Genomic DNA, 23,149 nt, shown 5'->3' on the forward strand with positions numbered 1-23,149 from the left:
CACCGAACTTGTTTTCTAGCTACAAGTGAATTTTGTACTAAAAGAGTTATCTCCCCTTAAATGGCTTACTTAATTTTTTTTTTATTTTAAAACCAAAACAAATGATATTTGTTAAAATATTTTGTATAATAAGATAAATTAACAGGTTTTCTTTAAATAGAAAAAAACAGTCTAACTATTGAATGCAAATCTGTCTCTAAATTTGCAGATTTAGGCAAATAAGTAGACCGATTTTGTACTGTGATTGTACAATCCAAGATGGCGGTATACCATCAATCTACCTTAATTTACCTCATTAGTTCGACTCTATATACTTCAATAGACAAATTGATGCAAGTGTATAAGTATGCTTTCTACTGAAAGTCACATTATCAACATTGTCATTAATGAAGTCTTTTTTCAATAGATAATACATAAAATCTTTATGTACTGTTATCATATTTTGTGCAGGAGAAAACTTCCTAAGTTGGTGTACAAATAAATGAATTTGAATCAATGATCAAATAAAATAATTATAGACCTAATCAAATCTGGGGAAAAATCATGACAATCAAAATAGGTCTGTCTAAACTTGTGTTTTTTTTTTAGACATTATTACACTTGAAATGAATGGGGAAAATAAATGCAATTTTTATCAAATGTATACAAAAAATATGATGAAATAATAATAATTTCAAAAGTGCATAACAGTGTACATTTTTCATTTATGATCATTTACTATTGAAAAAAATATGGTGATTGCTGGGCAAAGTTTGAAACAGTTCCCTAAGAAAAACATAATGTTTTTTGTGTCAAACTATTACTCAAATATTTTTAAATCAATCAATGTAAATAAAGTCATAGAACAATCAATATTTTTTGTGATATACTAGAAAAAGAATTGTGTCATAGGAAATTTACAGACAGTGAACTAATTGGAAAGTAGTCTATCACAACTGAAGAATTTCATTAAAGTAGACATTATCATACAGAAACTGTATCATTCATATTGGCATTAATTAGTGATCAATATACAGACTTTAAATAAATTCAGTATGTAATAATTTCTCACTACATTGAAGACCTGTTAGTGACCTTCTGCTGTTGTTTTTATCTATGGTCGGGTTGTTGTCTCTTTGACACATTCCCAATTTCCATTCTCAATTTTATTAGATATGAAATGTTAAGTGATGTTTGAAAACTCTCTGAGGTGCAAAGCTATAGGCATCAAATCAAAATGATACATTTGAAACTCAAATAATTTAGTTGATACTCTTGATATATGAAGCTGCCTCATATACATTGAGATATTTTAAAAAGTATATAATCATCAATACATATTGAAAAATAGAATGGAATTTTTTGCAAGCATAACTTGGAATGTGAAGTATGATAGTTATTATAGAAATGGAGCCTTTTTAGCCCCAAAAAGATAATGCAACGCAAAAAATATTCCAAAAGCTTATAACAGTGTACAAAATGCAACTATTTGACAAAATGATAGTTTGTTCATTATAGGGCTTGCTGTTACATATTTGTCATTAGAAATCATGAGTTAACTGCACAATATTTTAGATTATCAATAACAAATTGAAGATATTCTTTAAACAGGACAAGCAATAGATTTGTGTTCAGGATATTGTAGCTTAAAATACTGCACTTCCATGTATATTCTATACTTTACTATAAAATATAGTTCTTGTTCTTTATATGAACATTGGCCTAAAATGAAGAGCATTATAGGTGATAAAAAAAGAAAAAACATGATTTTTTTTCTTCATATAAGACAGCCTTACAATAACTGGTCAGTAAAAAGACCAAGAATTGAAGATGTAAATGCAAATTTGTAATATGACATTTTTAAACAATAGATTGTCTCTGAATACCTCAGAAATACCATATAACTAGTAAACCAAGGATGAATGCCCACATATGCACATCAATTATAGTTAAAGCTAATATTCAACATATTCTAAAGAAATCTTAAATAATGAGATGTTTTGTAATAGAAAAAACAATCGATCACTTTTAAAATTATTATATATGTGATCAATTGAAAAACAAATAAATAAGAGATATTACTAGATTATACAAATTCAACATAAAATAAATTGTTAAAACATATCACAGACTATTCATATGGACGGATCAACAATTGTTAGTACAGTTCCAAATAAGAGTCAGGTGTGGGTCAATACTTTTATTTGTTCCAAATTTTATATCTCTTTTCTTTGCAATATATGATTTTTTTTCATATATGATTATCAGAAACTGTACATGTACTGCCTTATAATTTATTGCAACTATACTTCCAATAGAAATGTTTTATCATAACACTGTCATCTTAAGGTAGTTATATTAATAAATGCAAAAAAATACTTTCTTCAAGGGGCAATATAGTTTTAAAAAAATAGACCATGGCAATATTTTTATTTAAACAGTATTTATATCAATATTTTACCCTGTTTAACAATGATTCGACAAAATATCATTTCATATATGGATTCATTTTGATATGAACTGATGAGTCTTATCGATATGTAGCTGAAACGCATGTCTGGCGTACTAAATCATAACCCTGGTACCTTTGATAATTATTTGATATCAAACTTCAAAAAATGTATCTATATTGTCAGGGTAAATGTGGTGTGAAAATTTTATAAAAAATTCTTTCTTTATCTCACTTTCCTTAAGATGGTACCCAACACCTGCACTAAAATTAATTTGGCTCGTTTAATTTTCATAAAACTTTGAAGAAGTATTCAATTTGACCCTTTGATAAAAATATAAAAAAATCAAAAATTTGAACCAACCGTTTTATAAGATAAATTACACTGGTTATATGGCAGTTTGACAAACACTCATTTTGAGCTCTGAGAAGCTTAATATTCTCTTTACAATGCAATGTAATTTAAACGTTTAGCTGATTTTACAGAGTTATCTCCCTGTAGTGTTAGGTACCACCTTAAAAGACCTTCACCAGCTGTGATAGATGTATATGATCATGTGTGATAAGGTTAATGATATATATTTTTGATGTGGTGTTATTAAAACCATCACTTACATAGATAAATGGTCATACATTGCATCAATTTTAAAAGTCTGTATTGACATAGAATCAAACTAACTTGTGACAATAATAATGCAACTGCAAACCATACACATATATATCATTTAACTATCTGCTTCAAAAACAGATCACATAAGTCATGATTTTTAGACTTTGTCTAGCAGAAACAAAAAGCAATTAATAAGAGAAGTGAGGATCATTTAGACACAGGTAATACATTTTTTAGTTTGTGGTGCACATGAATTTCGCATATTTACACAATTTTAAAGTCAACTTAAATATAAACTTTCATGTTAGGTTTTGTTAGTGGTTTCAGTTCTAGAAGAGACAGTTAAATCTTTTCCATGTTTAAGGCTCCCATTTCACAGCCTTCTACAAAGTATTTTAAAAATATGATAATTGTCAAGACAAAATACCTTCCATGAACATAGTGAAAATTCATACAAAATTTCTGTATAAATAGTGATAATCTTTGACAGAACAGCATAAGAATCTCTATTTGTATGGATATCCACATTTCCCTCCGAAAATTACTAATTTTTGATAGAGTGGGTGGCACATATTGGCTATGGACAAATTTTTGCCGTTGTGCAATTTTTTCTTTAAAGTTGAGTGCTTTTACCCATGACTTGCCTAAATAGATGGTAAAGACTGTGTGTAATGTTTGAACAGTTGATATACCTCTTTACTCCATTTCCAAGGTTATTCACAAGTATAAAAAGATATGCAGGTGTTTTTAAACAATTCTTAGCTATTATGCTAGATTTATATGGCAATCAAGTCTATAAGTAAATAGTCGTGTGAAAAATTGTATAGGAATGATCTCTCAAGCTTAATCATTTAATTACATTGTACAAACGTTTTTATAATATATTAAGATAAAGAGGATGGTCATATCATGTATCGGGTGAAAAATGTGTCCCCCATGGTACACGAACAACTTGATTTCCTCCTGAGTTTACATTAATTTTTAAAACAATTAACCAATGTTTTGAACATAATTCCTTTATCAAACACTTTTTGTCATATAGTAAAATTTCTGAAACCTACATAAAAAGTTCCAAATATTCAAATTTAGGTTGGATGTAAGTTGAAATGAACAAATTATTTGGCGAATATGGGTCACTCACTCTATGTTACAAAAACTAGAGCTTTTTAGATAACTGTAGCAAAAAAAGTCTAAGGGTTGTAATTCCACCAAAAAAATGTGGCACCTGATAAGAAATATCACCTCAATTTATAGTATTTTTAAAGGACGGAAAGAGAAAAATGGGTAGGACTCTATACCCTGACAAATTTCCAAGACTATTTCTTGGTCTACAGTAATATTACAATTAATACTGTCATAGATTCTTCTCCACTCAAAATAAATATCAAATACAAACATAACAATGTCAACTTGACCAGCAAGTTTATTTAAGACATAACAGTTCACTTTTCTCAAGCACGCTCTAGTGATTACTCAAGTCCAAATCCTTCAGCATTCTCAATAGCAGTCAACAATTTCTGTCTCAGAGACTTTTTAGATTTGTAGCCTGGTAGGACTAATTGGTTAAAACAGGTATGTGCCATGGGCAGTCTGAAATTAAAATTTGAATCTTATATAGTATTATACCAAAAATTGACAAGGGATTAACATTTGTAGAATGATTTTTTTGTAGTGAATGCATTCATAATCTAAATTTTACAATCTGTTCTTTATTGGTGAAAATGTCTTAGAATATCATAATATATTCTAACATGACGTCCTTCAAACGCTTTGAGTACACACCCGTGATAAAATATGAATATATTGTATTGGCCGTTCCGATCGCACTCCCACGTCATATGTTTTTTTTATGAATGAAGTACCCGACGTCATAGAATGATGACGTTATAATTTAAGCATTTTACGGGAAAACACACGCTTTTGATACCGAAAATCATCACAACAGGAAACGTAAACAAACGATGCTAAAATGTGGTATAAGCCCATTTTTTTTATATACATAGAAGACATATAAGTAAATTATCATTAAAATTCATCCAAATCTATCCCAAAAAGTTTTGTGAATAGTTTTAGCATGTCACTTATTCTGTTTGTTCCGTTCTTTTATGCCAATTTAAAAGTGCGTTAATTTATGGGAACGGCAAATAATGGCCAACACCTAGAGCGCTTCGATCCAAAACAATTGCCGTGTTTGTCCTATGAGAATCGAAATAATTCATGGGGGCTTGAATATATCTAGATTTTACCACGGGTTGTCCCTTTATGCCGATATTTTACCCCTCGCTATCGCTCAGGGTAAAATATTTGTCATAAAGGGCAAACCCGTGGTAAAATAACGATATATTCAAGCCCCCATGAATTATTTCTTAATTGCTATTATCTCAAATTTTACTTTGACTATATTTTTCAGTTTCAGTGGAAATTTTGTTGATTTGTATTTTTTTATTCAAGGAGCAAAAACAAGATGGCCTAATACTCCTTTCCCTTTGTGCCTTTATTAGGTGACTTATCAAGGTACATGTATTTAACTGAGGAAAATGTTATTAGAAAACTTACAGATCACTGCCACTAACTCTGGAGATTTTAAACTGCATTTCACTCATACCACCGATAGGTATCCTGTCACTGCCAGTGGTAAATAATAAAAACTTCTTCTGTAAGTCTAATGGAAAGCTAAATAATATGTCCCAGAAATTCCTAAAAGATAAAACAAATGACTTCTGTAAGTCAAATGGTAAACTGAATTATATCCCAACAATTCTTAAAAATAAAACAAATCACTTCTGAATAATTATTGGAAAACTGAATAATCCTTAAAAAATCAATAAAATCTTTTTTTGTAAGTCAAATGGACAAATAAACAATTTTCCAAAAATTCTGAAGAATTATACTGACGGCTTCTTTAAGTTTGATGAAAAACTGAATAATATGTTTAGATTTCTAAAGAAAAGTTTGTGTATGTCAAATCAGAAACTAAATCATATGTCTTAAAAATATTTTTTTCCCCTCAAAGATTAAGATTGTTGTTATATTTTCTCAAACACATATATCATGGTGAACAGTTTTTATTTGCTGAGGAAGTAACCAGAGAGAACCTTCAGCAGAAAAAACTTTCTATTTAATTATTTAACAACACCATAATAAAACAAACACACACAACATTATAATGTGTAGAACTTACTTGATAGCAGGATCGTTACTACTGTACCCATCATACACTGTTACTTTCTTCAATTCCTTCATATCTAGGTTAGGATTACCACAAACTAACATTTCTACTTCCTGTGGTCGCAACATCTAACAAAACAAACGCAAATTATACATAGAAAATTATACATTTTAAAATAAGGAAAAATTATAAATTTCTGTAAATGAGTAGTTCCGGTAAGGACTCATTTCGGCTCCAAATTTCAGGTTCTTCAAACGAAAGATTTTGTACACTTTCAATCACTTAAGTGTCACTTTCAATTGATTCAATTAGTTTATGTGAAAGATTTTAACTGATTTAGTGATACCAAACACTCCAATCCAAGCTTCAATATGAAAAATCTATCAAATATGCCAAATAACGTCACTTTTCAGTTTGTTTTTGTCAAAAATAAAAGTGGCCTCATCCATGTTCATCCTCAACCTTAATATATGTTATGATTTATCATCAAATACAACTTACATCTCAATATTATGAATGAACACAAATGCAGCCACTTTCATTTAAGATGGAAACTGTCTAAAATTTAACTAAAATGCTGAAATTGTGAAGATTTCAGTAATTTAGAATGACTTTATGCTAGTACCCGTTATATGTGCATTTTTTTGTCAAGAACAGCCCATATCTATGTAGCAGAAGAATTTTTCTTTCCAATAAATAGCTAAAACAAAACATTTTCACAATTTTGTAAAACTGCTCTATTTTGGGGCCAAAAAGGGGTCTTACTGAACCTACTCCTTTCTCAACAAATTTTTTTTATACTGTGGATTCATTTATTTTTCGTGGGTACCAATTTTCATGGATAGAGGAAAACTTGCATATTCGAGGGTATTTAAATTTGTGGTTTTGACAAATAAAATTGAGAATGGAAATGGGGAATGTGTCAAAGAGACAACAACCCGACCAAATAAAAAAACTACAGCAGAAGGTCACATGCATTTCTTTAGAAAATTTGCATTTCGTGGAACATTTAAATTCGTTGTTTCCCTGTACCCACGAAACACACGAAAATTGGTATCCAAAGAATATTAATGAATCCGCAGTAGTTAAAACTTCCATCCTAATTTGTGACAATTCTTCAACTTTGATTAGCTGTACATGTAATTTACATTACAAGACATACACAAATGTTCTAACAATATGCTTTATTTGTATTTGAGGAATTAGGGTGAAAAACGTAAAATATAGCCAATGTATGAAGATGCAATAGTTTATGCACAAATGCTTTTAAAAGTTAAAGGAGATATACATGTAAGCTCTGACAATGTAACCATAAAAATCAAAGGACAGGTAGCAGACTTAAATTTATCACTTCAATTAACTTTGTCTTCAGATAAAATTATTGTTCATTAAAATTAATGCAGTTTTGAAACAATTTGACCTAAAAAAATAGAATTTAAGAATAAGACAACCATAACCAGGGTTCTAGGTCATAAAACTTTACTTAGTATTTGAAGAATGAGTTTTGTTCAAAATGCACCAAATCAAGTATTTTGATTGGTGGATTTCGGAGTACACTAATCATACTTGAATTTTTTATGAACTCAAGGCAAGATGTTTCTATATATAGAACTTACAATCAATGCATTTGATGCACAAACACTGTGGAAACCATGGTAAAATGCTTGGAATTGTGGGTAAATTGATCTATTCAAAACCCAATCAACATACAACTGTACATATTCTACAAAAAATAAATTCAAAACTGTATATACAGAAGATAAATGATGTACTCAGTCTTTTTTGTGAATGTTTGTTTGTTTTGAGATTGTAACACAGTGATGACTGCTGTATCCATATTTTGACTATTTACCGATTACATCTGTTTTGTTCACTCATCGTTTTAAAAATAACAGAATTTGATGCAACCGTCATACAAGTGAGAGGTTTAGCGATATAAAACCAGGTTCAATCCACCATTTTCCTAATTTGAAAATGCTTGTACCAAGTCAGGAATACAACAGTTGTTGTTCATTCGTTTGATGTGTTTTATCATTTGATTTTGCCATTTGATTAGGGACTTTCCGTTTTGAATTTTCCTCAGAGTTCAGTATTTTTGTGATTTTACTTTTCATTAATTGAACTTACTTATTTTACATTTTGTTTGGAAAATTTAGCATGAATGAATGAAACATATAAAACCACCCATCAAATAAGGAAACACAATTTTTTGACATTTTCTATCTTTCTAGATTGCTTTAAGTCAGTGTTTCTAGTAAATTGATATACCTTCCCTATTGGCTTTAGTGACAGATATATCAGCACCACCTGGCTTTAATTCCACAGTTTTAACAGATCCAAATTCAGACTGAGATACCTGTGTGAAAGTAGAATGTTATAATGAGGTTTGAATATCTACATATATTTGAATGTTATTGATCCATTAGAATCTATTTTTGTAGCCTATGTAACCTATGTATACAATATGTCGTCTCATCCCCATACACATGGGCAGGATACTGAAGTTGTCTAATTTGAAAGAAAAATAATATCTAGGTTTTTAATGTAAATTGGGCTGCTGACTCACAAACTATCCCAGTTGACACATACAATCTTTGGTTAAATCTGATAATAATTTTGATTGTCTCTTTTTGTGTACATTGTTTTTAGATAATGAGTAACAGTACATATTTGCAAGATGACCTTGCCAGTTTTATCAACAAATTTTTCATAAACTCCTGCATAATATATACAACTCGTCTAAACATCAACCCAACAATAATAGATCTGTAAATTTGCTTTTGCAAATTTTTGGTTCTTCCCTCGCCGGGATTCGAACCCATGCTACTGTGATATCATGACACCAAATCGCCTGCACTGCAGCCGTCCCGCTAGACCACACGACCACCTGGGCTCTATAATAATAAAGCTTTCAGTGGCTGTGTGTTACCTTTCCTCGTCAGTTTTAATCTAGCGGCGTATTAGTACTAGTATATATATATACACCATGAAGAAAATGTGAATCAATTATTTGTGAATATTAACGTAAAATAAAAAGATAAAAGGCACAAAGAAAACAATACTACGTATAGATAAAAAAATATTTTGTTTTATTTCATCTCGTCACTCTAGACATAATTTTTTTTTTCATGTAGGTTTGAATCAGTAATAGTTTTGACAAGGTAAAAGAAGTCAACACTAATGTTGTGAGTTTAAACTCCGCTCGTGTGGGTGCACTAGACTAATTGACTAGGATTGTCAGTTTTCCTATCGAAGGTCTCTGGTTTTGTCCAGGCACTCTGGCTTCATCCACCAATAATAACTGACCACCACAAAAATAGCCAAAAAGCTGTGCTTTAAAGTGGTTTTAAAACATCAAAAATCAAAATCAAAAAAGATAAAAGATTTTGGACTGGCTGATTTTTTATTCAAAAGGTACACAGAATATAGATCAAAAGTTACCTGAAAGGTTAAACCAAAATCATCTTCCACATCACCATCATAAATCAACAAATCTTTCAAACCACTGGCTACTTCCTGTAAAGCAAAAGTGGAAAAATCTATATATTAAGCAAAGATTTAAAATGTTACAAATTTATCAATGTAACAATTTAGAAAAACATATAACAGAATTAAATAATAATTGCTTTATGTTAAGAAAACCATTTCACATCAATATGCATAAGTATGTTATATGATATCTTGTAACATTATAAATAATGATTACATTTATAAAACATTGTAACATTCAGATTTCTATGAGTTAGCTGGATCATTTCTAAATTTATCTTTGGATAAAATTTTCTTATACTTTGTCAAAGTGTAGATATTTCTATGTTTGTTTCAAAAATATATATAATAAAAATTATGGGTCACCATGCTTTTTTTCAGCTACAATTTGTGTGCAAAATTGCCAAATTTCATAGAAAACAAATGGTAGGTATTTGTAAAACTAATATAAAAAATATACCAAATCATTTATTACTCTTTATTGAGACAAAATGTATGACTCATTAATTAATCAAAATTTTCAGACTTAAGTAAAGCATTAGACCAATTGTGTATTGTTATTTTACAATCTGTGATGGTGGTATAGTTTATCTACTTTTTTTGTATATGAACTTTGATTATACATACTGGTTGAACGGTTTTGAGATCATTTACAGTTAATGGTGTGACTCCTACAACAGCTCGTGGGTTATTATATGGTACTACAGCAGGGCTCAGCAACTTCTTGTAACAACAGGCAGGAAATCTTATGTCCAGTATGATACTATTGTAAACTGCTAAACCCATTAACTTATCAGAGTTAAGGAATATTTTACAAAATGTTTATGATTGAAAAATGGTAATTATGAAAATGACTTTAAATTGAATAAACTGTAGTGTAATATCTCAATCATTGTGCTCTTTGATTTGTCTTTTTGTCTATAGAAAAAAAAAACAGTTTTAATAATGTGTGAGCAAATGTTCATTTAGTTCACTGAAGACTAAACTGTTGGAAAACAAAACATCATAATAAGTCTGACAGCATACAAACATTAAACAAAATACAGATCCTTTGTACTTGTTTCACATTATACAAAGATCTTACAATATTGTGTATAACTTTCTGTTTAGAGTGTCATTACATTAACCAGTAAAACAACTGCTTCTATTATCTTTTCAGAAATGAGACATAATAACGAATCCTCAAAATACTGACAAGATGAACAGTATAGAAAGTAAAATTAAACATTGCCATGGCCATGTGGGCAAAGCAAGGGAATATAATTTGTACTTTTATAAGATAACATATTAAAATCCTAGGCCCTTCACAGAACATTCAACACTGTCCAAGTTGCAAGTAAGTCTGTTAATCGAAAAAACTTTTTCTAACCAAATGTAAATTTTAAATCTCATAGCAAAATGAGGTTTAGGGAAATGAGGATGCTAGATGAGTGTTGATCCAGTGTTTATCAATTGAGTGAAGAAATTAAACAATGACAGTTATATTATACAAGTGACATCTGCCAATACTGACAAAGGATACAACTCCTACAAGGTTAAATTCTTGGTAGGTTTCACACTGAGCAGAACTAAACCAATGTACACCAGCCTTCTTGTCATAGGTAAACATACCTGTAAAATACATCATAAATCATGTTTAGGTAAAAAATATAAAATATATGTTAGGGGCTTATATTTTATGACATTTGCTTTACATCCTTCAGTAACTAATGGTAGAGCAAGGTTGGAAAAAAAAATGAAAACCATCCAGAAAAATTGACCTGATCGTATTGGAACAAAGATGTTATTATAAAGTGGAAATACTTTGAAGGAAATATTTCCGAACCTTAAATGTGTAATTATAAAAAAAATAACATAATATATCTCTCTCAAAGCATCAGTTTTTATAACAAATATTCTTCACGACTGTTCCATTAAAACATACATGGTACCCAGGGAAGGCTCTTTAAAAATTGAGTAACCACCTTAAAAGGAAAATCAAAAATTCACTTACATTTCCACTATGCAAAGTCTAAGATGACACCTACCAATAGTTGAGATATTGGGGTGCCTTGCTTGGGTCCCATGCATGTTTTAACGGAACAGCCTTAAGAATGTTTGTTGTTTTTTATGTGTTCTAACAGTTGCAAACATCCGCTTGTATCTGCATTTTTGATGTAGCTTACAGCTTACTGGTTATGATTCATACACATTTAAATCATTCACTTTACAAATGAAGGCCTTGTTAACATTGATTTTGACTGTATTACTCTGTATATAATTTGATCATCTCACCATAATCAGAATGGAATATTTGCCGTAGTAGGAGAAGAAACCATTCTTTAGTTAGTCCTCCCATATCAAGACCGGGTTCACCAACAAATGTAACTTTCAGTTTCTTTTTTAAATCATGTTGTTTCTCTGCAATCTGTCAAATTTCAAATCAAACTTATATATCATTTCATAATGACAACTTATTAATTGAAATGAATTAAACAGTAAAACATAAACCATTGAAAATTATTAAGCACAAATTTAAAAAAAAACAAATCATGAAGTTCAACAATATAATTTTGAAATGACATTTCATGTGGTCACTGAAAAAAAATACATTTCACATAAAAATGTATGCAATTTTAGTTTCTTGTGTACAATTTGGATATTAGTATGGCGTTCATTATCACTAAACTAGTATATATTTGTTCAGGGGCCAGCGGAAGGACGCCTCCAGGTGCGGGAATTTCTCGTTACATTGAAGACCTGTTGGTGACCTTCTGCTGTTGTTTTTTCTATGGTTGGGTTGTTGTCTCTTTGACACATTCCCCATTTCCATTTTCAATTTTAATAAATATATATCACTATTTTTTAAACTTACCTCATTTAAAGAGTCAGAGACCAGATATGCTCTCCTAATGTTAAGGTTCAGAAACAACATCCCTACATCTGGTAGTTGCCGTCGTTGCACCTTGGCCACTAAACTTCTCTGTAAAATATTTGTTCAATGGTGAACTAAAAATTTGGTAATGAAATAACAGAAAGATTATTCTATAGCTATATACAAGGAATTCATCCCTAATGTGAGATGTGGTATGATAGACAGTAGGACAATTTTCCACCAGAGACCAAATAATGAAGAAATTATCAATTTCAGGTCACTTTTTTCAACATGCCTCCAACTAGTCTTTGCTCTTACTTTTAAATGCTGCATACTTAGCAGGATAGCAGTAAAAGTCTCTTTTTTTTTTGGCCAGAATCATAAAGATCTGTATGTCTGTATAAAGTTAGTTTTCTTGTCTTTTATCAACATATAAAAGCAGTAGAAAGTTTTGGCTTCTAAAGTCCACACAACTTTTGATTTTTTACAGCAAACTAACCCCATCTAAATGTCATTTAAGGGGGCTCACGGGTGTAAATCTTCTTTTTTTTTCTAATATAGGAATTCACTATATTTTTGTCGAGCTTTCCACTTTAGTCGAAAATGCAAGACTAAGCGATCCTACATTCCGTCATTGTCGTCCACAAATATTCACTCTGTGGTTAAAGTTTTTGAAATTTTAATAACTTTCTTAATCCATACTGGATTTCTACCAAACTTGGTAAGAAGCTTGTTTATGATCATAAGATAATATCTAGAAGTAAATTTTGTAAAAATGAAATTCCATTTTTTCTGTATTTTACTTATAAATGGACTTAGTTTTTCTGCAGGGAAACATTACATTCACTCTGTGGTTAAAGTTTTTGAAATTTTGATAACTTTCTTAAACCATACTGTTTTTTTACCAAACTTGGACAGAAGCTTGTGTATGATCATAAGATAGTATCCAGAAGTAAATTTTGTAAAAATAAAATTCCATTTTTTCCGTATTTTACTTATAGATGGACTTTGTTTTTCTGCACGGAATCATTACATTCACTCTGTGGTCAAAGTTTTTGAAATTTTAATAACTTTTAAACTATCCAGGGTTTGTCCCAAACTTAGACAAAAGCTTGTTTATGATCAAAAGCTAGTAACTAGAACAAATTTTTATTCAAATTTTGTACCTGTTTATCTGTTTTTTTACTTATAAATGGACTTAGTTTTTCTTCCAGTTAACATTACATACAGTCTGCAGTTAAAGTTTTTAAAACATTTTTTAGATTCATAAACTATCCTGGATGTTAACTTGGACAGAAGCTTCTTACAATTAAAAGATAGTATCAAGAGGAATATTTTTATTGATTTCCCCCCTCATTTTTGTTGAGCCTGTGATTCAGAGCAAAAGTAGGCGAGACATTGGGTTCCGCGGAACCCTTACATTTTTTTTTCTATAAATAAACTTTTTCCTATACCTAATAGAAAAATGAAATAAAAATATGGGGTCACAATTCATTTAAGCTCACAATCTGCCTCCGAAAGAAGCATCCATTTTTGTTTATATCCTTTTTTCTGTTGAACTAATAGGAGAAATAGAGGTAATATCGAAATTAAAACTAGAGGCTCCAAAGAGCCTGTGTCGCTCACCTTGGTCTATGTGAATATTAAACAAAGGAAGCAGATGGATTCATGACAAAATTGTGTTTTGGTGATGGTGATGTGTTTGTAAATCTTACTTTACTAGTCTTGCTGCTTACATTTATCTCTATCTATAATGAACTTGGCCCAGTAGTTTCAGTGGAAAATGTTAATAAAAATTTACAAATTTTATGAAAATTGTTAAAAATTGACTATAAAGGACAATAACTCCTTAGGGGGTCAATTGACCATTTCGGTCATGTTGACTTATTTGTAAATCTTACTTTGCTGAACATAATTGCTGTTTACAGTTTATCTCTATCTATAATAAAATTTAAGATAATAACCAAAAACAACAAAATTTCCTTAAAATTACCGATTCAGGGGCAGCAACCCAACAATGGGTTGTCAGATTCATCTGAAAATTATAGAGCAGATAGATCTTGATCTGATTAATAATTTTACCCCGCGTGGGATTTGCTCTAAATGCTTTGGTTTTTGAGTTATAAGCCAAAAACTGCATTTTACCCCTATGTTCTATTTTTAGCTGTGGCGGCCATCTTGATTTGATAGTCGGGTCACCGGACACATTTTTAAAACTAGATACCCCAAAGATGATTATTGCCAAGTCTGGATTAATTTGGCCCAGTAGTTTCAGAGGAGAAGATTGTTGTAAAAGATAACTAAGATTTACGAAAAATGGTTAAAAATTGACTATAAAGGGCAATAACTCCTAAACGGGTCAACTGACCATTTCGGTCATGTTGACTTATTTGTAAATCCTACTTTGCTTAACATTATTGCTGTTTACAGTTTATCTCTATCTATAATAATATTCAAGATAACAACCAAAAACTGCAAAATTTCCTTAAAATTACCGATTCAGGGGCAGCAACCCAACAATGGGTTGTCAGATTCATCTGAAAATTATAGAGCAGATAGATCTTGATCTGATTAATAATTTTACCCCATGTTGGATTTGCTCTAAATTCTTTGGTTTTTGAGTTATAAGCCAAAAACTGCATTTTACCCCTATGTTCTATTTTTAGCTGTGGCGGCCATCTTGATTTGATAGTCGGGTCACCGGACACATTTTTAAAACTAGATACCCCAAAGATGATTATTGCCAAGTCTGGATTAATTTGGCCCAGTAGTTTCAGAGGAGAAGATTGTTGTAAAAGATAACTAAGATTTACGAAAAATGGTTAAAAATTGACTATAAAGGGCAATAACTCCTAAACGGGTCAACTGACCATTTCGGTCATGTTGACTTATTTGTAAATCCTACTTTGCTTAACATTATTGCTGTTTACAGTTTATCTCTATCTATAATAATATTCAAGATAATAACCAAAAACTGCAAAATTTCCACAAAATTACCAATTCAGGGGCAGCAACCCAACAACGGGTTGACCGATTCATCTGAAAATTTCAGGGCAGATAGATCTTGACCTGATAAACATTTTTACCCCATGTCAGATTTCCTCTAAATGCTTTGGTTTTTGAGTTATAAGCCAAAAACTGCATTTTACCCCTATGTTCTATTTTTAGCCGTGGCGGCCATCTTGGTTGGTTGACCGGGTCACGCCACACATTTTTTAAACTAGATACCCCAATGATGATTGTGGCCAAGTTTGGTTCAATTTGGCCCAGTAGTTTCAGAGGAGAAGATTTTTGTAAAAGTTAACAACGACGACGGACGACGGACGACAGACGACGGACGACGGACGACGGACGAAGGACGCCGGACGCAAAGTGATGGGAAAAGCTCACTTGGCCCTTCGGGCCAGGTGAGCTAAAAATAACTTTTTTACAGAAATCACTTGAACTTTTTAATTATTTTGTTATGTTCAGCTCATTTGAAAACAATAATCAAAAATGTGAGTCACAGATGAGTTAAAAAAGATATTTCAATTTCAATGCCACGCGCGAGCCTCCTTTTAAAAGGGCAATAAAAAAATTGTAAAGGTTTCTACTATTTCACATATTAAACCATATATATTTTTGAAATAGCATAATACAAACTGCATTTTTGCAAAGTATGAAAGAATTCTATAACTTTTTGTTTTTATCCCATTACTTCTGTAAATCAGTTTTCAACACACTTAACAAATTTATATAAAATATCTTTCTCCTAAATCAGTGAAAAAAGATTAAGGAAATGTAACTGCTTATGTTTTGACATTAAATGAGTAATACAAACCCTGGCCATTATAATCATTTGTTGTTCTGAATCTCGTTGTAAAATTGTTCTCTTTGCTGTAATACTTAAAATGAATGGATACTGACAGAAGGAAAATCTGAAAATAAAAATATTCAATGAATGTGTGATGTGGTTTGAAAAATAGAATTATATGAACTTTTTTATACTGTATAGTTATCAAAACAGCCAACTTTTAATTCCCTATAAAATTACAAAGAGGGGGATCAATGCTGACTGACAAGGTAGTTAGTAGTCTGGAGATCGATATTTGTGTAGCAGCAATCAATGAAATTTAAGGAGTTGTTATACTTTTTCCAAATATTTGTTCTTCAAATTTATAAGGGGGGGGGTTATACCTTGTCAAGGGAGATAAATCTTTGAATTAGTAAAGTGTTTTAAATGGAGAATTTCACCAATACTGCATAAGCATTGATGCAATATAAAACTTTAATACCCTAAAATACTTACCCAGCACAGGAGCTTGGATTTTGCCATGTATAATACTCAGCCATCAGATCTAAGTGATCTAGGGTTGGGTTGTAAAACTCATAGAATGGCACCAGGGGAGGACTAGATAAATTATTGGCAGCATCTAAAATACAGAAACAAATCTTTTGGTACAGCAGTAAAATTATAAACACACAGAAAAAAATGTTTGAAAGTATTCTTTATAGCATGGCTTGTCAATGTATTTGATATCAATAATTCCTGAAAAAATCCAAATAACAATATAGTAAACAGATAATGAATTTAAAACCTATTTTTCTTGTGTGTTTGCTTTATTCTGTAGCCCTATCACAAAGTTATTTATTCATTTATAGTTCCTATATATCCAACACCACTTTCAGCACTTTTTGTTGGACCCATGAAGTTCTGTAGAAAACTTTTATTCTCAGTCATTTAAGATGAGCGTCAAACACACTTTTCCGCAAGTTTATATTGGTTCGAAATCAAAACCTCAGTGTTGACAGACTAGGGGTAACTAAATAAACTACTTGGACCATTATGCAAAGGAGGCCTAAAATGTATGTAGATGACTTTCAAACATTCATATGATTTTTTTCCCTAAAAGCTTTGACATGAATATGTAAACTTTCTTACTTTATTGTATATAAGAGAATAATCTTAAAGTGACAATATTCTTAGTCGTATGAATTCAATATCACAATTTGTATAATGGCATACATGAAACTGTTATGTAATATAAAGCACTTTATAACTTACTTATTAATGCCATGACTTTGGTGGCACTGGGGACCCACCATGAACACTGATGTTATAATATAAAGCACTTTATAACTTACTTATTAATGCCATGACTTTGGTGGCACTCGGGACCCACCATGAACACTTTTGCATAGGAGGTAAATCTTGCGGACGAGGAGGGAACAGACGGATTGATATGAAACTATGGAGACGTTTTATAAGCTTCCTAACTGGAACAGATTTCAGCCTGCAATCATAAAAGAAAAAGAAGAAATTAAATTTGAATATTTTACTGTTATGCATCAGTTATTGAATGCATAAACAATGTGTCTTGATATCTTATTGAATAATTTTTCTTTCATTGGTTGTCCCAAATGTATAGTATAGTCAAACAATATCAATTGTCATTCCAAAGCTGTATAATTATATCATAGACTATGAGTTAATTATAAAACTTGCTTCATTATATGTTAATTTTGAATATTAATGTACTTTCTTCTCTCAATCCCCTCCTGACAAAACAACCTTATTATTATCGTGAAAGTACCTTAGATTCACAGTTGTCAATTTTCATGTTTATAAATCTATAGATTTCACTTCCTGATTTCAGATTTTTAAAAACAACTTACAAAATTCTTGTTTAAATAGTTAAATATTAAATGAATTACAATTCCTCTACCACAAATTAAAACATTTTTACCAAAGACATAATATGTTGTTTCAAGAACTCCATAAGGAGTTTCACATGATTAATATTGCATTTGTATCTAAAACTTGATCCTTTTCATGTTTATCTTTTTTAATAGTCATGTTGCTAAATGCTTTGATGCTGACATAATTGATGACATATAAATAAATTATCAAATTCTCTGAGGATTTTTACCTTCTGATCCAATGAACAAGAAAATGGTGATCATGATCGTTCAAGGCTGCAATCTGTCGTAACATGTGAGCAAATATTACATATGTAGAGGCACTCTCAAACTGAGGATTCTGAAAAGAGTAAAAACATCAAATATTATATATTTAGAGGCACTCTCAAACTTAGAAGATGTGATATGATTGCCAATAAATTATTTAATAACAGTAAGGAAACTACTTCAAAGCACAGAAATATTAGCTGTAGAACCCTTACTAGAAGCTGAGATGAAACAGTTGACAAATTCTATGTACTGTGGATTCATTAATTTTCGTTTGATACCAATTTTCGTGGATTTCATGGTTACAGGTGAACCACGAAATTAAATGTTCCACGAATGACAAATTTACTATAGGCTTGTATCTAGACTACATCAAAGCCACGAAATTAAATATCCACGAACATGCAAGTTTTCCCTTATCCACGAAAATTGGTTCCCACGAAAATAAGTGAATCCACAGTACATTTTTACCTTTTGGTAGCCAATACATTTAGTAGGGACCTTCCTCATGACTGCCCAAAGAGGCCTTAATAAAGCAGATAAATATAGTTTGTTTCTACCACTGCATTAAGTGTGATACACTATATATATATTAACCCACTTGTAAACATAACTTTAAAGAGTGGATAAATTGCATAGTGCACAAGATTTTGTGGTGGAATCTGTTTCTCTAGTAATTTTGTTACACAATATACATTGTACAGACAAATTCAATCCTGTATAGAGATGTGTTCCTTCTATTTGATGAAAGCAGGTATGGTAGGCTTTGTTCATGAAGGAACAATAGATTTACAGAGGAAAGCAAGAAAACTTAATGCCACAATCGAATTCAGACCAATAAAGAACTGAGATCAAAGGAATCACACATTGATTAATTAAAAATAGTCAGCAGTTCAGGAAACAGAATTAAATTGAGTAAGAATTAGAGAAACAGCATTTAACTCTCTAAATAAATAACAGGATTTTCATGCATAGAACCTGACACTTGTTATATAAATATATATTTATATAGCAGTTATTGCCTCATTCATCTAAAAAAAAACTTCCCCTTTCTAAAAGGTTAAGGGGATGTTCTGTATAGGGTAGAATCCTTGTTTCTTGTAAAATGAACTATATTTTGACATTGAAATGAATCATAGTCCTAGATTACTTATAGATTTTCTCTAAGCAGTCATTAAAACATCAATAAAACAAGTAATCTAGTTAAAAAAAAGCTTCAAATGCCAAGTTAATTTCAATATAAGGTTACAATGAAAATTATGACAATTGTATGTTGACATCCAAGATCCTAATATTTGTTTAACAAATTTAACGTGTCAATGATATAATAGACGTATTTCCCTTACTTAATGTTGTAATCATAGATCTGGAGCATTACTGGAAAGGAGTGATCAATTATTAAATAGATGTATTGAATTATACGTCTGTGTTTACTACAACAATCAATGTTACCTAGGACGGTACAGAAAATAGAGGTGAAATGGAAGAACTATTCAGGGCATTTTGCGTCATGCTTTTTATGCAGATTTTTTTTTGGTAAATTGAAAAAGTAACAATTAGTGAACTATGTTCAACAGATGTCACATTTATTCATTTTAGTCAGTACATATGTTTAAAATAATTGTAGATTTTTTTTTAAATGTTTATGACATCAATTTTAAAATTATAAAAAATCAGGGAAAAAATCTCAAATAACAAGCTAAGGTTGCAATATTTGTGACTTATCAATGTAGAACATTAAGAATGTAGCTGCAATAACATGAAGGTCCAGAAACTTGTAAAAACTTTTGAAATTATTGTAGAACAGCATGGGTGAACTACTTCAATATGCTGAACAGTGTTTATATGAAGCCAAATGAGTGATTTTGGTTGAAAACTGTACGAGAAGCTAAAACTTGCACCCTCTTTCAAAAATTTTGTTGAAAATTACTAAGTTCCAATGTAAAAAAAAAGAGAAATAATTGTTTCAACGATTTCATAATAACAGGTGCATAACTTCAATTCATATGTACATTCTTCCTATGAAGTTTCAAGGATCTGGGTTAAATACTGTAGGAGGAGTCAATTAAACAAAATATGTACCAAAAAAATATCAATAAAGCCAACAGGTATTGATTCCAGGCTAGGTTAATAATAAAAGATCCCATATATATAAAATTGATTCACCTGGCTTTCTTATTACTCAAAGAACAAATTAATTCCACAAAAACACAAGGAACAAGCAGTGTAATTATTCTTTTTAATTTGCCATTATCAAATGAAGAAGACCTATTTAATGTACTTCCTATCGAATAAAAAATAAAACCTAGCAGACAAATTGATTATAACCAAATTGACAAAAAGTTATAAAATTCTATAAAAATCTTTCAAGACTTCTTTCACCTATATTTTCTTTTTAATGATTCATAAATTCACTGGAAGATATTGAATTAATTTCCAATCTATAGGCCTATATGTTGGTCAAGGCTTCATGTCTGACATATTTGTTTTTCATAAATTGTTTTGTTATAAATTAGGCCATTAGTTTTCACAATTGAATTGTTTCATGTTTTAAAGCTTCTATAGCTGACCATTTGATATTGGTTTTTCTCATTGTTGAAGGCTGTATAGTTGCCTATAATTGCTTACATCCACTTCATTTCATCTCTGGTGGTTACCACAAAGATATCCTTATTTAATATAAAATGATAACCAAGATCTTGTTCAATCCATGTATGCTACATAAAGTTATTTTTATAAAATGTCATTGATATTTAACAGAAATTTAGAAACTTATAATAAATTAAGTAGGGATGTCAACTCAGTGAAGATTAACTAATCGAGTACTTGTAGGATTTACCCAGCAATACTCAAGTACTCCTTCAGAAAACATTCTCAATATCTAGGACTAGATAATAATCCAAGGAATTTTTACTATAATAAATAGCTCATTTAATACATGTACTACTATGTTAACAGGTAATAATCTAATTAATTAATTCGAAATATCTATAGAAAAATGATTGTACTCAAACAATAGTGCTTGGGAATCTTAAAAAAAACACTATTTCATGATCAACAAATGGGTGATGACTAGAATTGGCTATTTTCTAAGGGTACACAAAGGGTGCAACAATTTTTTTTTTATTAAGAAATATTGTCTCGACTGTTTCAAGTATCTCAAAGTCCTGCTGATGAAAATACTTGCTCTGTGGGTACAGATGTGTTCAGACGACGAAGACATGATTAGTAAAAGTTTAAGTCTTGAAAGGGTAACCTCGATCATTCATAGCTATGTATATTTCATAGATATTTTAAATGACAACTTAACGCAGGCATTCAAAACATATTATAATATGATTAATATTTTATTTCCCGGAATAAGAAGACTGCAACATTCTAACAGAAAAGCAATACGTCCTGCAGTATCCTTTTTGGTATTTGATACCCTGTACTACCTAACAATACAAAAATACTCGAGTACATTTGTACTCATTTACATGATGTCATCCCTAATAAGAAGTATTTATTCATACATCTATCATGAATATTAGTGTTACTTAAAAAATGTTTTGTTTCCTCAACAATTTGTTTATGTTTTTGTTCTTAAATTAATAAGATAAACAATACAGTGTGAAACGAATCAATAAACAATTTATAAAGGTCAACAAAATATATATAGATATATATTAATATGTGTAAACTATTGATTTATATTGCCTCCTGTAAATGCATTTTTGAATAACCCTTTTAACAGACTATCTTTCAAGACAAACCCAGGTTCAAATACAATAATTCATTTCATTGTAGATATAAAAAGATTAATTAATTATCAAACACAGTCTGGCTAATGATGAAACAGAGACTCAGCTTTTTTAAAATAATGCAAATATAATGTATTCAAATAAAAGACTATTATACAATTTACCTGCATCAATACTAAGTAAGCTCGTAAATCATCTTTTGTGTGAGGCCTGGGAAAATAAAAAATAAAAAATGTTTAAATATTTGTAAAAAATTAACATATAATTGTGGTTACTGTGGATTCATTATTATTCGTTGGATATCAATTTTTCGTGGGTTTCATGGGATTTTCAGCAATCCACAAAAATTGATACCCACGATTAATTAAGTAAATCCACAGTACTCTTCAGAAAATAAGTGGAAAATTTGATCAAGAGTCAGAACTTCAATACAAAGTACAAAGACTGAATTTGAAGTCAAACCTGCTGTACTGGTCATAATTGAATTTATGTTGAAAGTCTTTATGATAAAAGTTTAACAACAAGTGTCACATGAACTTCACATTACCAAATGCTTCATGTAAATTATGTAAAGGTCAGATAAAACTTTCCAAAGGATAAATACTCATTCAATCATGCCATAAATCAGATTCAGTAGACCTATTTCTTTTATTATCTGAGAAACATTCATAACCATGAAAATGAGGTCAAAATCAGATAAACCTTACCAGACAGACATGTTTACCATTGAACAGTGTGACCTTTAGATGTAAAGCTGAAAGTTAGTTAAATACTGTTACAGTATACAGAACAGAAAATGTAAAGTTAACAACATTGTTTAATACACATTATAGGACTTTCATTTCATTATGAGAAATGTAGTATGATTTACAGTGCTCGTCTCAGAATTTCGTATATCAGGGGCTGATCC

At 30.5% G+C, this 23,149-nt stretch overlaps 1 protein-coding gene across 2 annotated transcripts in view; it reads right to left on the reverse strand.

The window, feature by feature from the left end:
• Window positions 1-282: 282 nt before the first annotated feature.
• LOC134715742 (probable E3 ubiquitin-protein ligase HECTD2) overlaps window positions 283-23,149 on the reverse strand; it is a 43,261-nt gene continuing 20,394 nt past the window's right edge. For both annotated transcript variants that reach the window (XM_063578142.1, XM_063578140.1), the window contains 15 exons: window positions 22,404-22,449; window positions 18,460-18,569; window positions 17,675-17,823; window positions 16,839-16,962; window positions 16,371-16,467; window positions 12,551-12,658; window positions 11,971-12,103; window positions 11,219-11,307; window positions 10,324-10,485; window positions 9,649-9,723; window positions 8,476-8,563; window positions 7,824-7,930; window positions 6,220-6,335; window positions 5,595-5,735; window positions 283-4,628 (listed from right to left, as the gene is read on the reverse strand). In XM_063578142.1, coding sequence (XP_063434212.1) covers window positions 4,508-4,628; window positions 5,595-5,735; window positions 6,220-6,335; window positions 7,824-7,930; window positions 8,476-8,563; window positions 9,649-9,723; window positions 10,324-10,485; window positions 11,219-11,307; window positions 11,971-12,103; window positions 12,551-12,658; window positions 16,371-16,467; window positions 16,839-16,962; window positions 17,675-17,823; window positions 18,460-18,569; window positions 22,404-22,449 — 1,666 coding nt within the window. In that variant the 3' untranslated portion in view covers window positions 283-4,507. The remainder of the gene's footprint in view (window positions 4,629-5,594; window positions 5,736-6,219; window positions 6,336-7,823; window positions 7,931-8,475; window positions 8,564-9,648; window positions 9,724-10,323; window positions 10,486-11,218; window positions 11,308-11,970; window positions 12,104-12,550; window positions 12,659-16,370; window positions 16,468-16,838; window positions 16,963-17,674; window positions 17,824-18,459; window positions 18,570-22,403; window positions 22,450-23,149) is intronic.

This window comes from Mytilus trossulus, chromosome 4, assembly GCF_036588685.1.
Source record: "Mytilus trossulus isolate FHL-02 chromosome 4, PNRI_Mtr1.1.1.hap1, whole genome shotgun sequence".
Classification (NCBI taxonomy): domain Eukaryota; kingdom Metazoa; phylum Mollusca; class Bivalvia; order Mytilida; family Mytilidae; genus Mytilus; species Mytilus trossulus.